The sequence below is a fragment of the Amphiura filiformis genome, chromosome 6, assembly GCF_039555335.1.
Source record: "Amphiura filiformis chromosome 6, Afil_fr2py, whole genome shotgun sequence".
Classification (NCBI taxonomy): Eukaryota; Metazoa; Echinodermata; class Ophiuroidea; order Amphilepidida; family Amphiuridae; genus Amphiura; species Amphiura filiformis.
In genome coordinates this window covers 9421527-9444513 of record NC_092633.1, presented here as the reverse complement: position 1 = coordinate 9444513, position 22987 = coordinate 9421527, and the positions used below count along the sequence as shown (strand labels likewise).

The following is a 22987-nucleotide window of genomic DNA, read 5'->3' as shown; positions in this document are numbered from 1 at the left end:
AAAGATATTAAACACTGAAAGCTTTCATCATAGACATAGGCCTAATCAAGGCTAGGCCACAGGGCTAGACTGGCTTTGCTTGCTTTGTTTTGATTGAAAATACTTGTACACATCACAGAAAAAGGTTACTGTGAAAATATTGTAACCTTTGCAATATCGATGTGAGAGATGAATAGCCTAATCTCTGTTAAATAATATAAAACTTCAATGCCATGTGAAACCATGTTTTATTAGCTGCAGTTCTGTGCTGCTGCTTGTGTTTCGCAAGACGCCAAGACTTGCTGCCCCCAGGCCGGTACTGAAATCCTGCCTACGTGGCAAGTTGCACCAACCACTAGGGCCTGCGATGTGCTCAGAGGGTACTTCCAATAGGCTTTTTAACTCCTTTGCAAAATAATTAAACTATTTTGGGTCAGATGATACACTTTTAACCAATAAATGAACAAGAATGTATTATTGTAGGATATAATATTTACTCTTGCTCTGTTGTTAGTTGGGTGAAACTTTTTTTAAGGTCTGTGGTCATGCATGTGTACATGAGTGGCTCCCCTTGTGGGTATTCTAATCAGGTCCCAATTATACATTTAAATATATCGTTTTACCTAACAGAAGATGATATTTCAGATGATGAAGATTCCTCACCGATGAATATCAACAATGAGATGCCAGCAGGTTATAACTATAACAGGAGGAGAAGTCGTGCTGTGCTCTATCATCTCTCTGGTCATCTAAAACAACAGGAAAAGAGGAAAAGAAGAAAGCTTAAACTCAACAGTGTAAGTCATATAAAAAGCTTAGTACAATTTCCCAGGTCAGATTGATGTCACACAATAACCTTCGTTTGTTATGTACATGTACAGGGTGTATCAAAATGATTGGTACCCATCAGTTTTCTTGTCCGATGAAATGTTTTTTCCAAGTTCAACATTAGATCCTCTTGAAATTACTACTATTTATTGTTTGATAACTTTTACAACAAAAATCTACAAATAAGGTGGGTGTTATACTGCATTTTGATGTGCCATTTTTGGTCATGCTCACTGGATATTGATGGGTACTAATCATTTTGATACAACCTGTATAAAATCATTATGAAAAGGAAGAACAAAATTATAGTCAATAGCCATCTGGTCACAACATGAGAAAAGCAAAAGAAGAAAGCTTAAACAGAAAAGTCACCTTGCAGGGCACGGTGACTCAGTGGTTACGACCTTGGACTCATAATCTGAGAGCTTGCTCGACGTGCGTGGGTTCGATTCCCCGTCCCGCCACCGTGTTGCGCCCTTAGGCAAGGCGCTTTGCCTCGCTTGCCTCACCCCACCCAGGATGTGTGGAACTATAACATTAAATGATATCAAAACTTGGAATGTGATGGAAGGTCAAAGCAATAACTGTAGCTTGATGAAGAATAAGCTGAAAGAGATTGATTTAGGGATTAGGGAATCAATCACATGTCACCATTGTTCATCACCTTTCAACAAAAATGTGTCCGCACCGGATGCATGTTGTCAAATGGTAGTGAACAACATTGAAATATGATTGAATCCCTTTCAACAATGATAATAAGCTAAAGATCATCTAATTCACAGGATAATTTCATAAGGAATGTCTAGTTTAGTCATTGCTACTCAACATTACAAGAAGATCAATGATTTCTCTGTTGATATCAGCAATAAATCTACAGAATAAAACAGCAATGTTTAGCCACTTCCTCCAAAATAATGAATTTAACATCTAAGCATGTATAATGTACACAAATTCCAGGCATGGCAAATTTTACACAAAAACATGTTTAACACGTATACACACTTCCGTTAACTTGCGTTAGCATATACACTACTGTCAAAGTGTGGATTCATCATGGATTAACAACGGTTGGCTCCTGTATAAAGGTATAGGAAGAGTTGTTGACATAGTCCTAAATATAACTAGTCTTGCTTTATAGCAGACATCCCTCCCTATCTGTAGTGAAACTGAAGGTAGGTTAAAATGACATCAAAACAACCATGTTAACATTAATGTTTTTTAAGAGCATGAGAGAAATGCAGTTGACATAATCTTACCCCCAACCAAAACAAGTTTGTTTGTAGGACTTAACCAATCTTTTGGTTTATTCCCTTTATCATTGATATATAAATATAATCTTCAGGGGCGGATTTAGGGGGGGGGCGCAGCCGGCGTGCGCCCCCTCTATTTTTTGACTAGCAAAGGGCGCCGGTAACTTAAAAATACAAAAATTGTAAGAAATTTAAAAAAAAAGGAACAAATTCGACCATGAACAGCAAACAATGGGCCAAAACCGTCGAGTTTTCGAGGGGTAACCCCCTTTAACACATTTTTTTTCGTCGTCGACCAAAAGGCGCCCCCCTTTATCAAAAATTCCTGGATCCGACCCTGATCTTTATCGAAAGGATAAACAAAACTATGGCATTATTGACACAAAACTAAAGCAAAAGGAAGACAGACTTGTGGCAGTACACTCATGATTTTGAAAGCCACAGTAATATAAAACATTGCCATAGAGTCTTGATCTCTCTCACATTTGTATTTCATGCATTCCACAAAATTCCTTTATTGTAGCAATCTGAAAATTCTTTAAATAATTACTGTCTTTATCTTACTATGTGGCAAAACTGAATTATGTAGGAACATTTCACAACATTGTACAGACTCAATGATTTGATCAGTATGTTTTAATCATTAATCCAATTCATATTTCATAGCTTGCTATTAAACTAAATAAATCACAGTAAATAGCAAATACATCTGAGTATTACGTCAAAGGGTTGGCACACTACCGTCCCAGACTGCTTAATAGCTTTCTCAAGTACCCTAGCTCCTTTGTCTTAGTATTTATAAGCAGCAAATTTTAATGTAAAATAATTATTTTGCCTTAAGCATGAAATCACTTAACCTCATGCCCTCATTTCATATATAGTATGTCTAATGAGTTGCATCGAAAATCTTGGTCTATTATTCATAGTTATTAGTTTGAGTTGTCAATAATCGTCCAATGGGGTATTCCAGTTGAAACTCATTACAACCCCTATGGAAGACATGACTTTAATCTTCCATAAAGGGAGTGTGAATTTCAAATTAGGTTAACTGAATGGGTAACTCCATTTCTACATCCCCTGTGTGGGAGATTAAGGTCATGTCTTCCATAGGGGTGTATGTATATCAACTGGAATAGCACAACAAGGCTCTCTCACAAGCCACCGACTCAATCAATACACTTGCATTCATTACATAGCAAATTTTAAGGTTTGCCATATTTTACAGCATTGTGTTAGTGAAGAAAAATGCAGTCTTGTTCAATAGTCTTTAGTTACCTTTTAGGCCTAATGGGGGAAAAACTGGGTCTACTAATTGTATTTATTTGAATCCTACACCACTTCACCTGTATGCCCTACTATCAGATGTAAATGTTAACCATGATAAGTATATTCAAATTACGGCTCTAATGCACACTTTGCCTACATCTTGCTGCATGACGTCATAATAATTAGACAGCATGGTATAGTGAGAGAGCCTGCTTCTGGTTCCTGATTCATTCCTCAGTGGGCCATTATTTCCTACCATGAGCAAATACAGCTATTTGGAAAGAGGAGGGAGGAAATCTGTTACAGTCCTTGATAAGCTGAGCAAGAATTAAATAATATTGGATGGCATTGAGTGTGATATGAGAATATACCGCATGAGTCATGAAAATACCGACCAAACCGAAGGCAAGTTTGGTATTTTAATGATGAAAATAAGCCGTCCAATATTATATTAATACAATATTATATTATTAATATCGGTTTAACCCACCAGAGTCTGGTCCTAAGTCCAGAGACCTCAGAGAATTTGTTGATGTCCTAGACACCTTCAATGAGGCATTATAACGGAGTGCTCATCTGTATAAGGGTGAAATAAGGCTCCGAAGGTGACTGCGCTGGTGCTCTACCAATGAATTACTTCTCAATATGATGCTTTTAACTTCAGTAGATAGCTAGAGTGCCCTATTTATTGCTATCATCAGTAGAATGATAGCTAGAGTGCCCTATTTATTGCTATCTTCAGTAGATAGATAAAGTGCCCAATTTATTGCTATCTTCAGTAGATAGCTAAAGTGCCCTCTTTATTGCTATCATCAGTAGATAGCTGAAGGGCCCTATTTATTGCTATCTTCAGTAGATAGCTAAAGTGCCCTATTTATCGCTATCTTCAGTAGATAGCTAAAGTGCCCTATTTATTGCTATCTTCAGTAGATAGCTAGAGTGCCCTATTTATTGCTATCTTCAGTAGATAGCTAAAGTCAAAAGTGCCCTATTTATTGCTATCTTCAGTAGATAGCTAAAGTGCCCAATTTATTGCTATCTTCAGTAGATAGCTAAAGTGCCCAATTTATTGCTATCTTCAGTAGATAGCTAAAGTGCCCTATTTATAGCTATCTTCAGTAGATAGATAAAGTGCCCTATTTATTGCTATCTTCAGTAGATAGTCAAAGTGCCCTAAAAATAAAAATGTTGGTATTTATACAGTGCCTTTCACACGTGAACATGTACCAAAGCGCTTTACATTTATTCCGCCGTCGTTAGAATATGTCAGCTGCCATACAATGCCCAAGGCATGCTCATACCTTTGGGCAGCGCTCAATGGACAGTATTCATAACAGCTCCCCATTTCACACCTGGGTAGAGAGGAGTAATCGAGATAAAGTGCCTTACTCAAGGGCACAACGCGATGGCGTTGCCAGGGCTCGAATCCGCAACCTTCCGATTATGAGTCGTAGCCCGTTCCGCTCGGCCACCATGCTCCCTATTTATTGCTATCTTCAGTAGATAGCTAGAGTGCCCTATTTATAGCTATCTTCAGTAGATAGCTAAAGCGCCCTATTTATTGCCATCTTCAGTAGATAGTCAAAGTGCCCTAGTTATTGCTATCTTCAGTAGATAGCTAGAGTGCCCAATTTATTGCAATCTTCAGTACATAGCTAGAGCGCCCTATTTATTGCTATCTTCAGTAGATAGATAAAGTGCCCAATTTATTGCTATCTTCAGTAGATAGCTAAAGTGCCCTATTTATTGCTATCTTCAGTAGATAGCTTGAGTGCCCTCTTTATTGCTATCATCAGTAGATAGCTAGAGTGCCCTATTTATTGCTATCATCAGTAGATAGCTAGAGTGCCCTATTTATTGCTATCATCAGTAGATAGCTAGAGTGCCCTATTTATTGCTATCTTCAGTAGATAGCTAAAGTCAAAAGTGCCCTATTTATTGCTATCTTCAGTAGATAGCTAAAGTGCCCAATTTATTGCTATCTTCAGTAGATAGCTAAAGTGCCCAATTTATTGCTATCTTCAGTAGATAGCTAAAGTGCCCTATTTATAGCTATCTTCAGTAGATAGCTAAAGTGCCCTATTTATTGCTATCTTCAGTAGATAGTCAAAGTGCCCTATTTATTGCTATCTTCAGTAGATAGCTAGAGTGCCCTATTTATTGCTATCTTCAGTAGATAGCTAAAGTGCCCTATTTATTGCTATCTTCAGTAGATAGCTTGAGTGCCCTCTTTATTGCTATCTTCAGTAGATAGCTAGAGTGCCCTCTTTATTGTTATCTTCAGTAGATAGCTAAAGTGCCCAATTTATTGCTATCTTCAGTAGATAGCCTGAGTGCCCTCTTTATTGCTATCTTCAGTAGATAGCTAGAGTGCCCAATTTATTGCCATCTTCAGTAGATAGCTAAAGTGCCCTATTTATTGCTATCATCAGTAGATAGCTAAAGTGCCCTCTTTATTGCTATCATCAGTAGATAGCTAGAGTGCCCTATTTATTGCTATCTTCAGTAGATAGCTAGAGTGCCCTATTTATTGCTATCATCAGTAGATAGCTAGAGTGCCCTATTTATTGCTATCTTCAGTAGATAGCTAAAGTCAAAAGTGCCCTATTTATTGCTATCGTCAGTAGATAGCTAAAGTGCCCAATTTATTGCTATCTTCAGTAGATAGCTAAAGTGCCCAATTTATTGCTATCTTCAGTAGATAGCTAAAGTGCCCTATTTATAGCTATCTTCAGTAGATAGCTAAAGTGCCCTATTTATTGCTATCTTCAGTAGATAGCTAGAGTGCCCTATTTATTGCTATCTTCAGTAGATAGATAAAGTGCCCAATTTATTGCTATCTTCAGTAGATAGCTAAAGTGCCCTATTTATTGCTATCATCAGTAGATAGCTAAAGTGCCCTCTTTATTGCTATCATCAGTAGATAGCTAGAGTGCCCAATTTATTGCTATCTTCAGTAGATAGATAAAGTGCCCAATTTATTGCTATCTTCAGTAGATAGCTAAAGTGCCCTATTTATTGCTATCATCAGTAGATAGCTAAAGTGCCCTCTTTATTGCTATCATCAGTAGATAGCTAGAGTGCCCTATTTATTGCTATCATCAGTAGATAGCTAGAGTGCCCTATTTATTGCTATCATCAGTAGATAGCTAGAGTGCCCTATTTATTGCTATCTTCAGTAGATAGCTAAAGTCAAAAGTGCCCTATTTATTGCTATCTTCAGTAGATAGCTAAAGTGCCCAATTTATTGCTATCTTCAGTAGATAGCTAAAGTGCCCAATTTATTGCTATCTTCAGTAGATAGCTAAAGTGCCCTATTTATAGCTATCTTCAGTAGATAGCTAAAGTGCCCTATTTATTGCTATCTTCAGTAGATAGTCAAAGTGCCCTATTTATTGCTATCTTCAGTAGATAGCTAGAGTGCCCTATTTATTGCTATCTTCAGTAGATAGCTAAAGTGCCCTATTTATTGCTATCTTCAGTAGATAGCTTGAGTGCCCTCTTTATTGCTATCTTCAGTAGATAGCTAAAGTGCCCTATTTATTGTTATCTTCAGTAGATAGCTAAAGCGCCCTATTTATTGCTATCATCAGTAGATAGCTAAAGTGCCCTCTTTATTGCTATCTTCAGTAGATAGTCAAAGTGCCCTATTTATTGCTATCTTCAGTAGATAGCTAGAGTGCCCTATTTATTGCTATCTTCAGTAGATAGCTAAAGTGCCCTATTTATTGCTATCTTCAGTAGATAGCTTGAGTGCCCTCTTTATTGCTATCTTCAGTAGATAGCTAAAGTGCCCTATTTATTGTTATCTTCAGTAGATAGCTTGAGTGCCCTCTTTATTGCTATCTTCAGTAGATAGCTAAAGTGCCCTATTTATTGCTATCTTCAGTAGATAGCTAGAGTGCCCTCTTTATTGCTATCTTCAGTAGATAGCTAAAGTGCCCTATTTATTGCTATCTTCAGTAGATAGCTTGAGTGCCCTCTTTATTGCTATCTTCAGTAGATAGCTAAAGTGCCCTATTTATAGCTATCTTCAGTAGATAGCTTGAGTGCCCAATTTATTGCCATCTTCAGTAGATAGCTAGAGTGCCCTCTTTATTGCTATCTTCAGTAGATAGCTAGAGTGCCCAATTTATTGCCATCTTCAGTAGATAGCTAAAGTGCCCTCTTTATTGCTATCATCAGTAGATAGCTAAAGTGCCCTCTTTATTGCTATCTTCAGTAGATAGCTAAAGTGCCCTATTTATTGCTATCTTCAGTAGATAGCTTGAGTGCCCTCTTTATTGCTATCTTCAGTAGATAGCTAGAGTGCCCAATTTATTGCCATCTTCAGTAGATAGCTAAAGTGCCCTCTTTATTGCTATCATCAGTAGATAGCTAGAGTGCCCTATTTATTGCTATCATCAGTAGATAGCTAGAGTGCCCTATTTATTGCTATCTTCAGTAGATAGATAAAGTGCCCAATTTATTGCTATCTTCAGTAGATAGCTAAAGTGCCCTATTTATTGCTATCTTCAGTAGATAGCTTGAGTGCCCTCTTTATTGCTATCTTCAGTAGATAGCTAAAGTGCCCTATTTATTGTTATCTTCAGTAGATAGCTAAAGTGCCCTATTTATTGCTATCATCAGTAGATAGCTAAAGTGCCCTATTTATTGTTATCTTCAGTAGATAGCTAGAGTGCCCTATTTATTGCTATCTTCAGTAGATAGTCAAAGTGCTCAATTTATTGCTATCTTCAGTAGATAGCTAGAGTGCCCAATTTATTGCTATCTTCAGTAGATAGCTAGAGTGCCCTATTTATTGCTATCTTCAGTAGATAGTCAAAGTGCCCAATTTATTGCTATCTTCAGTAGATAGCTAAAGTGCCCAATTTATTGCTATCATCAGTAGATAGCTAAAGTGCCCTATTTATTGCTATCTTCAGTAGATAGCTAGAGTGCCCTCTTTATTGTTATCTTCAGTAGATAGCTAAAGTGCCCTCTTTATTGCTATCATCAGTAGATAGCTAGAGTGCCCTATTTATTGCTATCTTCAGTAGATAGATAAAGTGCCCAATTTATTGCTATCTTCAGTAGATAGCTAAAGTGCCCTATTTATTGCTATCTTCAGTAGATAGCTAGAGTGCCCTCTTTATTGCTATCTTCAGTAGATAGCTAAAGTGCCCTCTTTATTGCTATCATCAGTAGATAGCTAGAGTGCCCTATTTATTGCTATCTTCAGTAGATAGTCAAAGTGCCCAATTTATTGCTATCTTCAGTAGATAGCTAGAGTGCCCTATTTATTGCTATCTTCAGTAGATAGCTAGAGTGCCCTATTTATTGCTATCTTTAGTAGATAGCTAAAAGTGCCCTATTTATTGCTATCATCAGTAGATAGCTAGAGTGCCATATTTATTGTTATCCTCAGTAGATAGCTAAAGTGCCCTCTTTATTACTATCGTCAATAGATCACTAGACTACTATAGCTATAGTAGAACTTATGTATAGATGCTAGAGAGCTATACAACTGTACACATTCTGTATGGTCATTTGAAAACAACACCTGGTGTTATATCTACCTCACTGGTGCCAATATATCTGTCACTTTTGAGATATTCACATCATAATTATAGACACATGATCTGAGCCAATGGCCAATGTCTTTGATGATGTGTACCAAAACAGATTCCATGTCACTCTGGGTGATGATCTGTCATAGCCCTTAATTAACTTTTGTTGTGAGTGGGCAGGTAGAGCGATCTGTTTACACCCTATGCAGCATGTTTATACCGGTGTACAGCAGTGGCATGCCATGTTTTCGGAGCTGGAGGAGGGCACAAACTTGTTAATGTACCAACAAAATTACTTTTTGCTGACGCATATTGTGAATTGTTAGTCCCAATTTGTTTTTGCCCATTTTTTTCAATTTTTTTTTTCAACAAACGTTTATATACCAATATCCTTCATACTTGGGTAACATGTTCTTTATTTCTTCACCCTGCACAAGCAGTGCACACTAAACTGTCACCTATGCAGTCATCAATACAAAAATCAAACCTACCTACTTGTGGGTTCCTACAGTTTTTGTCAGAGAAGAACGGCACTTGTTTATATTTTGAGAGCATGCAGAGCATAAACACGGAGGAGGGGTTCTGATTGACTGAATCAATCGTCTGACAATCATAGCAACAGACCAATAATCTGATTGGCCGATTGTTTGTCAAATCGTTGGTCGGCGCAGATCGGCGCCCTTGAAGTGAACACAAAGCTCTGCGTATGTCGCTCATTAACAGGGCGCTCGCATCAATCTGAGCAAGGGACTGTCGTTCTTCTCTGAAACCCAGTGTAATGTATGAATGTCTAATATGTATCAGTAGGGTAAGGATACTTTATCTAAAACAGAATTGACTTCCAAAAATAATGACTCGTAAATCCAGTATGATGTAGAGCTGTTGTCATGCAATAGCAGCGTTATTCCTTCACTGTGAAACTGTAACTATGTAAAGCTACAGGAGGTTATTTCTGCTGTATCTAGGGCACAATTAAAGTTGATGCATAAATGACTTTGCTTCATGTTGCAAACCATCAATGATTAAGTTAATGCATGTTGTGACTGTTTTGTGCCATGTACTACCGCGTGACTCCTCTGGTGTAAAACAAGATAAAACTTTATGTATCGTGGGTATATCATACTAAGTCGCTGTAAGTGTATAGTGTTATGGTGACCTATTTTGCATCAGCTGCTCTATCAGAAAAATGACTTGCCAGTACTAAGTATATAGATCAGAAGTTACTCCCATGCATATAGCAAAAAACAACTTGCCAATACTAAGTATATAGAGCAGAAGTTACTCCCATGCATATAGCAAAAAACAACTTGCCAATACTAAGTATATAGAGCAGAAGCCTGGGAGCAGAAGTTACTACCATGCCTAGCAAAAACGACTTGCCATGCAGCCTCAATGGAAATCTTCTTATTACCATTGTTCATACAAATGTGTAACCACATAATCACATATCTTCATTGTTTTATGTTCTCTCTACAGAGTTTGCTAGCACCGAAGCAAACAGTACTTCCAGAGTATAAGGTTGCTCAGATGAATAAATCCAAATTCGTAGTTCTCCATTACAGTACAGCCAAATCAATCTGGGATTGGTTTGTGCTAATAGCCACATTGTATATAGCTATAGTAGTGCCGTTCAACGTTGCAGTACGTCAATTACCTTCGCAGGAAAAGCACACTGTAACACAAGTCTTAGATATCTTAGTTGAAGTACTTTTTCTACTTGGTAAGTTATGCTAAAGTTTATATAAACATCACACCCCAACCAATGCACCCCTCTTGTATTCTAACCAAGTGTGGAGTTTCCAACTGTGGAGTTCTACACACAAATATTCTATCCATGCAGTTTGTCACACACACACACCCCAACACAATGGACTTAATGTGGGGGTGTTCGTATCACAGACTGGGGGTATTATACCCCCTCTATGGATCAAAGACACTTGATATGTGTATCGTATGTACACAGTACACCTCCACAGTTTGATTGCAGATGCGAATGTACACCCACACACACAATATAGATACGCATGCCCTCATGCAAACACCATCAAACTCCTTGTTAATTAAACACAGGATTAGGAGTCTAACATCAAACTTATCCTCAAAGTATTTTTTCCCAAACCCACAAATAACCTTTACTAAAAGTAAATTACAAAAGAGTGAGTCAGGGCCATATTCTGATGTCATGCGAAGAATGCAGCCTTCTTGTGGATATAGGTTCCTCTACTGCATTTGTTTCCATTGCAAGCAATATGTGTTCAGGAACATAATTTTGTTAGTTATAACTCAAGCTTAAAAAAAATCCAAAACATAAAACAAAACCTACCAACTCTTTTTGTGTGTGTCCTGCTAATATATTTGTTATGCCTAAGGCACAGCATCAAGTTTTGTTTTGTAGCGTTATCGGTGCCCGATAGGTACCAATGGCTCTTTCTATCGTACCCTGAACATTTGGATAGTGCTTTCCTTTTTTATTTAAATGAGAAATGATAATACTATGCAAATATTAATTATTATGTTTGATACAATTTATTACATCACCAAGGTACGATAGAAAGAGCCATCGGTAACTAACCGGGCACAAATAAAGCTATATGACCAAATTAGACGTAGTGCCTATAGTACAACTACATGAAAATAGCCTTCAGTTCAGCATAATATAATGTAGTCAAGACGTTCAATAGTTCGACTTAAAAGGGCATTTTGTGATCCACAGCATCATCCCCCACTTTTCTCAAAAAAAGTTGAGATTTTTATACCACTGGAAACCTCTGCCTACATAATGTTTATATACAAAACATTTCCTGCAGATTAATTCGTTTGGCAAAAATATTGTGTTTTCTGGTATACCAGAACAAAATTACAACACATTGTCTATGGAGCATGCAGTGTAATATACATAATCATGCATAACTCGCAAACGCAAAATCGGAATCAACTGAAATTTTGGGAATAAGCTTTTTTCGTGGATATATACTGAAAAATGTCATAAAAAGAGGATGCTAGGATCACGAAATACTCCTTTAAGTGCTAAATCACAATATCCTATCCCAGTCATTATAAACTTATCACGCTATTTTCTACTTTTCCATTTTTTTCTTCACAGATATTGTTATAAATTTTCGGACAACTTTTGTAAGCAAATCTGGGCAAGTAGTTTTTTTACAGAAGGACATCGCTTTGCATTACCTTCGAGGCTGGTTTGTTATTGATCTTTTTGCTGCCGTCCCGTTTGATATTCTCCTTGCAATATTTAATGATCTTGATACAGTAAGTATATAATACTGATATTTCTCTGATCATCACTATGGATACTTCTCCACAGTGAATTTAATCATATAACTATACATGTACAATACACGGATTCTGGGTTTCCCTACCGGCCGGAAGGCACTTTGACCGAAATTCCTTTCCACAAGGTAATTGGCATATTGCAGGACAATAGATACAGCTCAGAGGTTTTCCTTTGTTATGCAATACGCATACAGCTTGGAGGGTATTCTGTCTGACTTTCGGTTGCGAAACCCAGGATCCACGTATTGGGGCAATCTATATAATGTAGGCCTACACTAGAGAACAGATCTTCATTACTGTGTGTTAATGGGGCACACTACACAGACACTAAATCAATAACGCCATATGGGACACTTAGTCCACATCGAAGTGGACTTCTCCAGATTAATGTGAACCTGCATAGTGAACTGTCCACATGGCAAACAATGACAGTGCAAGTTTTGCCACATTTGAAAGCAACAGTACCATGTGCAGAGGTTCGCGAAACTCGGTCGTAAACTTATACCAGTTGTATGTCCTTCGCACTGGACATATCATGTGATGAATGTATTAAAATAAGATCAATTATAGTCTATTCATGCATGACAAATGACTGTCATAAGTTTATGACCGAGTTTTGCAAACCAGGCCCTGGGCACACCATTGATGTGCATTAATACATTAATGCCAGTGTGTGATTGAATGCACCAATAATATGAAAGCCTGAAGAGTATCTTATACAATATGTGTTATGATTAGATCATGAGTGAGAAGTATAATGAAAGACAGAGATAAAAAGACTAAATCACGTCTGACATCAGGGCAAAGGCATGCCGTGATTGGTTGCCGACCAGCGCAGTACGGCATTTTCTGTCTACATGTAGTTGTCAGAATTTCAAACAAGAACTAGTCTTTTTTATCTCTGTCTTTCATTATTTTTTATCTCTGTCTTTCATTATAGTGATCATCCTGTGTGTGTTTGAAAAATTTTGAATGATTTAAAGAAAATTGAAAGATTCATTACAAACAATTAACATGGATTAGGGCAACTTGTTTTATGCCAATGATAACCTTCTAGTATGCTGCAAGTTTAGTGACCATGACATGATTATACATGATTTTGTGAACTCAGAAAATTGACCAGTTTATGGTTTAACTTTGCTTTATATATGCTGTCCAAGACAAGACAAGACGACAATAGGGTAAACTAGCCCATCTTTTGTCACATGCCTCATCTTTTTTCTTTATAAAAAGGGACCCATTAAACATACAGTCTATCCCATTTCATCGTTCCATTATTGCAGCATCAGCATGCCTTTGAAACACAAATTGTAAGTTTTCAAATCTGCCTTGATCAATGCATGACAATATTTTTTTCTTCAGGTTTTAACACATTTTCTCTGTGGTATTTTTTTAACATTGCAGCTTGTTGTATATTAACAACATCGCTTGTGGTTGATGCTGTTATCTCATCATTTTGGTTTACAAAATTTTATCCAAATCTCTAATGGGTTAAATCTAGAAAAATATAATCTTGATGTTTGTTTGTTTGTTTGTTTGTTTGTCTGTTGTTGTCCTTTTCTCAGATCCATTTCTGCTTCATACATTCCTACACGGTGATAAAATTCTATAACAGTATAGCTGTCACCAAACTTAATTTTGACCAAATTCAAAATTATGACAATACATTTCACTTTCTCAAATTTACTTTTAAAGATCTTATTAAGTAAGAAATATTTAGTAAATTATTATTGGCTCTAATTATCAGCATGCCTTTGAAATACAAGTTATAAGTTTTCAAATTTGCATTGATCAATGCATGACAATAATTTTCTTTAGACTTTCTGTGGTATCTTTCCAATATTTTTTAACATTGCTGCTTGTTGTATATAATTAACAACATCGCTTGTGGTTGATACTGTTATTTCACAATTTTGGTTTACCATAAAACACATTTTATCCAAATCTCAAATGGGTTCAATCCAAAAACATGGAATCCTGATGTTTATTTTTTTATTTCTGTTATCTTTGTCGCAGACCCATTTCTGCTGCTTACATTTCCACATGGTGATACGATTCTAACATGATAACTGTTTTCTAAATTTAATCCTTAACCCGATTCAAAATGATAACCCACTTTTCACTTAATGGAATCTTCAACTGTTTTCTAAATTTAATTCTTAACCTGATGCAAAATGATAACCCACTTTATGAAATCTTTCCTTTTGATTATGTTTTAAGATTAAACTAAGGATCAGAGTGATGTGACAGTAATGGTGGGGTAAGGGGGTATTCAACCCCCTCTAACATTTCCAATATCATGATCCCTTAAGGATGCACACAGGATCACTGAAGTGTTACATGGCCAAAATTGAGTTTTCATCACTAATGTCATCTTCAAACCGTATTTTATCTTGTCATTAATAGATTTTAAAGAAATCTTAAAATTTGAACCATAAGAAAAGCTATTTTAAAGACCCTTTTTCAATAAAAATCGTCAAAATGCAAAAGCAAATAAATCATTGTTTTCCATAATAGATCGCGTTCTCATGAACGCTGCTACTGCGGCATAGCTAGCAAAGACACGCACACATGGTAAACTGGATGGGCGAGGTGATTGCTGATTGAGGCGCTGGAGTCGCCAATCGCGATCAGGCGTTTATCGTACGGTATTCATGGTATTGATCTCTTCCAAGGTAGGTAAAGCTTGCACCATTGCATTGTGAAACTGCGGGCCGACAGACCACCACCGTCCCCGTCCCAGAATCAGTAGGCCTACTCGATAAATTTCGCCAAAAAAACCGGCTGATATAGTGGTATAAACCCGGTACCCCAGGTCAACATAAAAAGTGGTAACCATGTGTGTTCTAAATTTCGCGGAAAAGGCGTATTTTGTTGACTGAAATCGCGGACCGCGAAATCGCGAAAAAAGGGGGTATTCTGAGCATTGTCTCCGCGAAATTTTTAAAAAAAGGGGTATTTCACAGGTTCGTTCGATCGATGTCTTCAGCCCGAGTCTGCCGTATACACTTTTCCATGTGGTGAATTGAAAACATTGCGGGAAACATTGGCAGTGATTGGAGCGAATTCTACGACCGACCGTGTGATATTTTTCCTTGGTTTTTAATTCTTTTCGAATTCTGATGCATGTAAGTTTTATTTTGTATCGTTGTTTCTCTTCCCTGTTGCACTTGAAGTTTGGCGTCGCGCCGTTCGTTCGTGAAGTAAATAAATCAAAGTAAGCTTACTGGGGCATTTGACATGTGTCAAACTAACAAAGCTACTTTAAAGGAACCTCTGTACACAAAACTTTGAGGGATTGTTCCTCTTTGGTTCATTTTCAATTAAAATCAGTATACAGGCATTGTAATTACCCCAGTTAATAACACAGGATCATCTGGGAGTACAACAGACACAAAGTAATGTTCATACTTGCACATTTTGTACTTAATATATTAAAATATTTGAAAAGGGGTGTCTGGAAATCTTCTCATTGAAAACCTTGAAAAGGGGGGGTATTTTTACCCTGATTTTGTCAGTGATTTGGCAAAAAAGGGGGTAAAATCAATGAAAAATCAGTGAAAAGGGGGTTTTGAAAAAGGAAGAACACACATGGTTACCACTTTTTATGTTGACCTGGGGTACCGGGGGTATAAAGTGTTGTTTTTTTATATGAACATAATAGTGAATTTTTTGTTTGTTTTTGTTTTGTTTTTCAAGTTTCATTCTGAACTTGAAAAGATGAAATTTATCTGTAAGAAGTAGTTACCCGTAAGAAGCCCTGTAATGATGACGCAATCTGGTAGATAGATAGAAAACGTATAGGCCCTAAATATTTTGCTAGTAGGCTGGACTTAGCCCGTATAGTACATCATTAGGCTTATTATTTTATGTTTAAAAATTTGTTTTATTTCATTCATTCATTCATTTTCATTCATTCATTCATTCATTCATTCATTTCATTTCATTGTTATTATTTGATTTACCAAGTTGGTGTAGTTGGACAAGAATATAGGCCTATTATTATTAGCTTATATTTTATGCAGTCCCAGCCTGGCCTCTGCGGTCGTTCAGTCTCGTCTTAATTTTGAAGACCATAAAAAAAAGCAAGCAGTTACTATCGGTAGGCCTATATTAGATACCTAAGGCCCTGAATAATGTTTCAAAGTGTTATTAAAACACGGATTTAAGATTCGTTTTCAAATGTTCTCTACTACTGATTGACCATTAACGCAATGTCAAAACGCGTTGACATTTCAATACATCATATCGACCATCTAGGCATGGCATAGGCCTACAACTCTATGTCAAAATGTCGATATTTGAAATCGGCATAGCGAGCACGCGTTTAAGAAAGCATTTTCATGAATGGTTTAATGCTAAATAATAATTTCAAACGAGAAATATAATCGAAAACGCAAATTCATGCTTTTTTCATAACCCATTTTAACTACATTTCCATTAGTAGGCCTAGGTCTACCATATGCCATGATTGCGATAAAGGTTTTTGGTTTTACAACACTTTTTGCGAATGTTTTGGCCGAATGACTTTTTATTTGCATGTTTGTCTGGCTTTCAACTTTCACGTTTATAATGTTTTCTGTATACTTTAAAAGGTAAACTGCTTTAAAGCATTTTTCGTGAATGTTTTCATGCAGTGTTTTAAAACGCTCTTTATAGCATGATGCCTATATACTGTAGGCCTACTGCATAAACCACAATCTAATTTAAAGCCATACGTGTTCCGTTTTCTAGTTTTGAAATTCGGTTTTGTTAGGCTATGTCAATTTCCGTGTTTTTCAGTTTTCTTGTGACCTCTCCGTGTTTTGCCCGTTTAACATATATATAGGCTTACTTTTTGTCCGTTCTACAAGAAGTTTATTCAAGACATATTACAACTTTTACCCCACTTTTTACACGTTTATTTGATTGAAAACAACAACAGACACATTTTTTAAAATTTTTGTTGTTGTATTTTATTCACTTTTTATGCGGTAGGCCTACAAAATATTTTACAACTTTATTGTGGCTTTAGGCCTATAATAGGCCTATGACTTTTGTATACGTGTTTGATATTCCGTAAAAAGTTAAAAATAAAATATGATAACAACAAACAATTACATAACAAAAACGGAATATTGAGTAATGCGACACATCAGAAACTTTTAAAATTTTACTTGGGATTCCTGTGATGTAGGTAGGCCTATAGCTATAACGGGTGTTAAAATGCCTAGGCCTCTATCTTTGGCGCGGACGGGCCGCGGTGGTGCCTCTCAAGAAAAAGCAGCGAGTAGTAACAACATCATGAAAATCACCAAAAACGATAAATTAAAAACATTGCATTTTTAAAGCAAAATTATGAAAATTAGGACAAAACAGAAATCGCAATTATCATGATTATGTCTCAATTTATTCTTCATTTCATAAAACTTCCTGATTATCTGCTAAAATAATTGCTTGTCAGTTATTCTATGCTACTTTTAATGTTCTGATGTCCGCAAATTTTAATACAGAGCATGATCTCTTTTTTATACGGAACAGGACAACATTGTGCTTACATAATCATGGTTTCGTTCGCGGCAACACGACCATGCACTGTGCAACTTATTCGCGTAACCTGTCTGGCGGTCCGCGCGCCCAGTCGCGCCGCAAACGCCGACGCGACGCCACGGCCTTGCCGGACGCTCTGCTGCACCATGGAAACAAGACTGAAGTAAATAAAATGGCTACACCATGTGGATAAACATCTGCCGAATGTGCACGGATAATTTTGTCATATTGTATATTTTACCTTCTAAATCACCAAAAAAATGCCAATCTGCTGCAGTTGGACGCCCCTTCTCATTTTCTAACTTGACCAAACGTCACAAGTCACCGGATTATATATTTATGGAATAATCTTCAAAAATGGACCTAAAATTCGCTGTATTTTTCTAAATCGCGATTTTCGGCAAGTTCACTTTTGACCACTTTTAACCATTTTTGGTCCGCCATAGCGTCTAAATGAAGCATCACTGAGGTAAGTTTTTAAGTCAAACGTTTAGATATGGCCAAAATCTAGATAGTGTTTTTTCATTTTTTTAAATTAGGGCCTAGAACTTTTTTTATCACCCATAATTCAAAAATTTGAACACGGGTCACACGTTTTTACTGATTTTTTGCCTATATTTTAAAAACTAAAAAAAATTAAAAAAAAATAAAAAAACACTTTCTAGATTTATTTGTCTAAATTAATAAAATTCATGTTTTACAGTTTTTGATTTTCAAATAATTTTTTTATGGCGGACCAAAAAATTTGGGTCAAAAAAGCCGTTTTTTGGGATTTTCTTGTAAATTGTACTTTTTGACCCAAAACTGACATTTTAAATGGATTTATGAGCTCATTTCCTTTCAAAAAATTTATACTTTTATATACTTTACATAAATAGTTTTCGAGTTATGAGGTGAATAATAATGGATAATTAGTGATCCTGTGTGCCTCCTTAAAAACAGATTTTCAGTTCCCCTGCATATGACCCCTCCTGAAAAACAAAATCAACAGCCACAAAAGCAACACAAGTGAACCTTCTCCTCTAGCATGGGCAGTGCATAGCCAGGAGTGCAAAGGGTTCAGAACGCAATAGGATAAGACTGGATTTTTTGGTGGTCCTGTATTGCACAATTGCACTGTCACTTCTAGGTGTCGCTTGTTGTATTCAGTAATGAAATCAGGATGGATTTGAGAGCATTATGGCCCAGTGGTTAAGATCTATAACTCTGGTGCAAGAGGTCCCCGGTTCAATTCCTGGTGGAGGCAAATAACAAAAATGTATTATTAACATTATCTCAAGACTTAAGATAGTTCATTGAATGTTTACCAATCTTATGTTAGAACTATGGGAATCATTCCACAACAGAAATCAATTAAGATACCTCACTCAACATGAACGGTGAATGCCAAAATGATCACATGAAACAAAATAGTTGTAGGGAAAAATCTAATCAGAATGAGCACGTATGAACAAGCTCTTCATGGTCAAATTTGAAAGGAATTGCCTTGTGACATGTGTTAGATAATCATTCATTTCTTTGTAAACACTGAACCGAACTGAACATAATTTCCATATACATGTAGGAAATACATAGGGCTACACAATCCTTTTTAAATTGTATGGTTATAGTGTGTATTGTTGTAGTTATATAGCAGAATAACATTTTTATTGGGACACACTATATGGTTCACCACACTAGCCCCCTTTTGAGTCCTTTTGAGAACAACACACTATACACAAGTGACATTACTGATTGTAAAACCTAGCCTTTAAAATAAGAAATGGAAACAACAAATTTGATGTTTTGAAACTAAACAGGTAGCCTACCAATGTGTCAGTATCTTTCATTTTTTCTTATCAGTCAGATGCCTTATGCAATTTGTTGATATTTTTATTTTCCATTTCAATAGGTATGGAATTGGTTTTTACATCTATGCATGCTCTGAAGAACAAGGCTTTATTAGGATTAATTATGCTTTACAATGCCAACATTTAAAGAAAGTTGTACATTTAACTTTTGACTTTATGACCACAAGTGTGAAAAGAGGGCCAAGATTTACTGAGTACACACCTCCTGAATTCTGATCTGTACAAAATGGTCCATTGACTTGACTAAATGACACATTCAGGAATAGCTCTTCTGGGACAATAACTAATTATCGTAATATTTTGTACATTTGTTACTTAAAAAGTTTAATAGTTTGCATCTGCATGAACTTCAGGTGTTGTTCATCACATTTTGAACTTCAAGTGATTTTTATTTTTTTACCTATTTTCTTTTTCTCTTTCTTTTCCAATTTGCAAATTCTCTTCAACAGAATTGGTTTAAGCATACATTTAATGCATTGAATATTTTGTTTTCGTCATTACAGGTTTAATCACATTTTGCATGTGGTATATCAGGGAAATAATTCTATTACCTTCACTGTCCATAAGTCAAAATCGCGAACTGTGATTGGTCCAAACATGTCATGTGAGGGCACATACATTTGCAATAATGTAGCCTGAATGATTTCATCTGAAACTCATTTAAGCGTGACATATTCAAAGCAGAGCATTATGTACAGTTATGCGCACACTTTTTCTGCAAAACACACATATGCGCCCTATCTTGATGTAAACAACTTAAAATATTTGGACAAAAAGTGGTATTTTCTCTTAAATCACATTAAATTTGTGGTAATAGAATAGAAATAAAGAGTGTTGCAGCATCTTTTACACTCAAATAATGTGTGCTCAGCAGTACTCACATTTAAATAATGGGTTTGGCTACGCCTCATCATTCACATTTTCCTGCCTTGGACACAATATTTGGGAGTAAAAGATACTGCATTACCCTTTATTTCTTAAATATATTTGTACAAAATTTCTTTACTTTTTTTCTTTCATCTCTTTTTGCTGTGCTTCATTTTCTCTGACATTGCCTTGTTTGCTTTTCTCTATTTTAAATTCAGAATTGTACAATAACTACTTAAAAAATCAAAAGAGTACTCATAAAATACATACAGAGCATTAATCTTGCTCTTTAAATCTTAACGATAAAACAATTTCACTATGAAGTCTCCCTAGTATAAGAATACATACATGCTCAAATGTGGTGGTAGGTAAGGGTGTCGTATGATTTTGCATTTACATTTCAAACATTGGTAGAGGTGTAAAGTGATTCCTAAACCCATTCCTAAACTGCACATTATTTGCCTCTTCAAGAACTTAGCACTTTTCCTTCTTTACTAATTTGCTAGCTCTTACTCATGCAACTACATTACTCTGGGATCAGGGCATGAAAAAGCTTCCTACCATTTTTGATACAATATTGTATTAACTCATTACAGGGAGGTGCTAGTATGATTCAACTTATGAAAACAGCAAGACTGCTGCGTCTACTCAGGATACTACAAAAAATGGACCGCTACTCCCAGTATAGTGCCGTTGTGCTTACATTTCTCATGATTGCCTTTGCCATGATGGCCCATTGGTTGGCGTGTATTTGGTATGTGATTGGAGAGCAAGAAATGGGCACAAATTCAGTAAACTGGACTCTGGGTAGGTTTATTACACTAATATCATTATAAACTAATGTACAACTTCCATTATTTCCATATATGTCTCTGAAGTACTTCTCAAAATTATGCCTATAATTGAGTTACACTTGTAACAGGAATTTTGGATATCACTTTAGTTTTCTACATATTCCAGACCACACAAGTATAATATGGTCAAGCTGTGTGAACATGAAGGAAGATCATCTTAGGTAAATGGAAAGTAGAATTCTGTCTGCAGATAAAATTAGGGAATCTTCTGAAAACTATAGTAGTAATGTGCCATCATCTGTGATGTTTAAAAAAACCATGAACTGGTCAATTAATTACTGTGTACCTTTTTGACAGGTTCATTGAAAGTTTGTCTATCTGACAGCAAAGGCTACCAACGAGGGCATATTTGAAGCTCAACCATGAGCTTCACCAAGCTTCTAAATTAGGGTTACAAAGGGTAAATTCTGGGGTCTTTCACAGCTGCGTGGTCCAATAAGAATGGTCTTTCCGGGAGAGCATACCCGTATGGGTGTTTGTCTTAAATACCCCCTGTTTAATGTACAAGTATATAGACACAACCAACTTGCTAATCAATTGGCTTGATCCACATACCATTTCAATTCAGATCATTCTTTTCACTCAACAACCAGATGTCCAATTCCAAGTCCAATGTCCCTATCTCTTTATTCCAAGCACACCTTGTTTGATCTTACAGGGCTACTACTTACAGCAGAGACTTGTTTTCCCATGATGCATTGCTGAAATTGTGCTACAAAATGGGATGGTCATTGTTAATATCAAAAAGTCATTTTTAAATGACTTCAAGTCATTTTCAAATGACTTTTAAATACTTAAAAGCATATTGTCTGCTCGAACCAAAGTCAAAGCAATCAATTGCCAGACTTCGTCAAAATTATGTGGTTTTTTTTGCCGATTCATAGAATGCTGCATTATGGGAAAGCAAGATTCTCTGTTACTTAAGCCCTGTGCTATCACTTGATCCTCTACTTCACACTCTGCATATATTTATCAACAGGTTGGCTCTATGAATTAGGAGAGAGAATGGATGACCCAATATTCAACAAGTCCGGTGGCCCGGACACGGATAGCAAATACATTGCGGCGCTTTATTATACTCTGAGTAGCTTGACTAGTGTGGGCTTTGGTAATGTGTCTGCAAACACCGACGTAGAGAAAATATTTACCATTGTAGTCATGCTTATAGGAGGTGAGATCCGGCAATACTTTAAGGGAGGCTATAAAACTTTTTTGTTCTCTTTTTAGGTCACAGATCTGAAGTAAGTGAAAGATGATTTAATTGAATACTGCTGTAATTATTATCTGCTGCTGCATGAAATACTGTATTACTTCTATGTACTGAAATATGGGCATGGAAATGTTTTATTTGGGCAAAACAAAAAAAACATGCATTTTGGCTAATTATTTACCAAAAATATCGAAAACAAGAGAATACTCACATGCCTTTACAAACATCAGTCTGTCACCCAACGACCAAAGGGTCACCCAAGTATTTAGTGTACACAAGTCTGACCAAATACTCTCATGACATCACCTTACCTAGCTTTACCTAGTGTCACCCGAAGACCAAAGGGTCACCCAAGTATTGTAGTGTACACAAGCATGACCAAATACTCTCATGACATCAACTTACCTCAGTAGTGTCACCCAAAGACCAAAGGGTCACCCAAGTATTATAGTGTACACAAGCATCAGTGACCAACATACTCTCATGACATCACCTTACCTAGTGTCACCCAAAG

General features: G+C 36.4%; 1 protein-coding gene across 3 annotated transcripts in view; it reads left to right on the top strand.

Moving 5' to 3' along the window:
• LOC140154938 (voltage-gated delayed rectifier potassium channel KCNH8-like) overlaps positions 1-22987 on the top strand; it is a 353162-nt gene that overhangs the window by 314254 nt on the left and 15921 nt on the right. The window contains exons 4-9 of one of the 3 annotated variants that reach the window (XM_072177597.1): positions 625-776; positions 10349-10592; positions 11976-12139; positions 13447-13473; positions 21006-21216; positions 22243-22434. In XM_072177597.1, coding sequence (XP_072033698.1) covers positions 625-776; positions 10349-10592; positions 11976-12139; positions 13447-13473; positions 21006-21216; positions 22243-22434 — 990 coding nt within the window. Of the gene's footprint in view, positions 1-609; positions 777-10348; positions 10593-11975; positions 12140-13446; positions 13474-21005; positions 21217-22242; positions 22435-22987 lie in introns of all 3 variants that reach the window. The other 2 variants (XM_072177596.1, XM_072177598.1) reach the window with 2 other exon arrangements.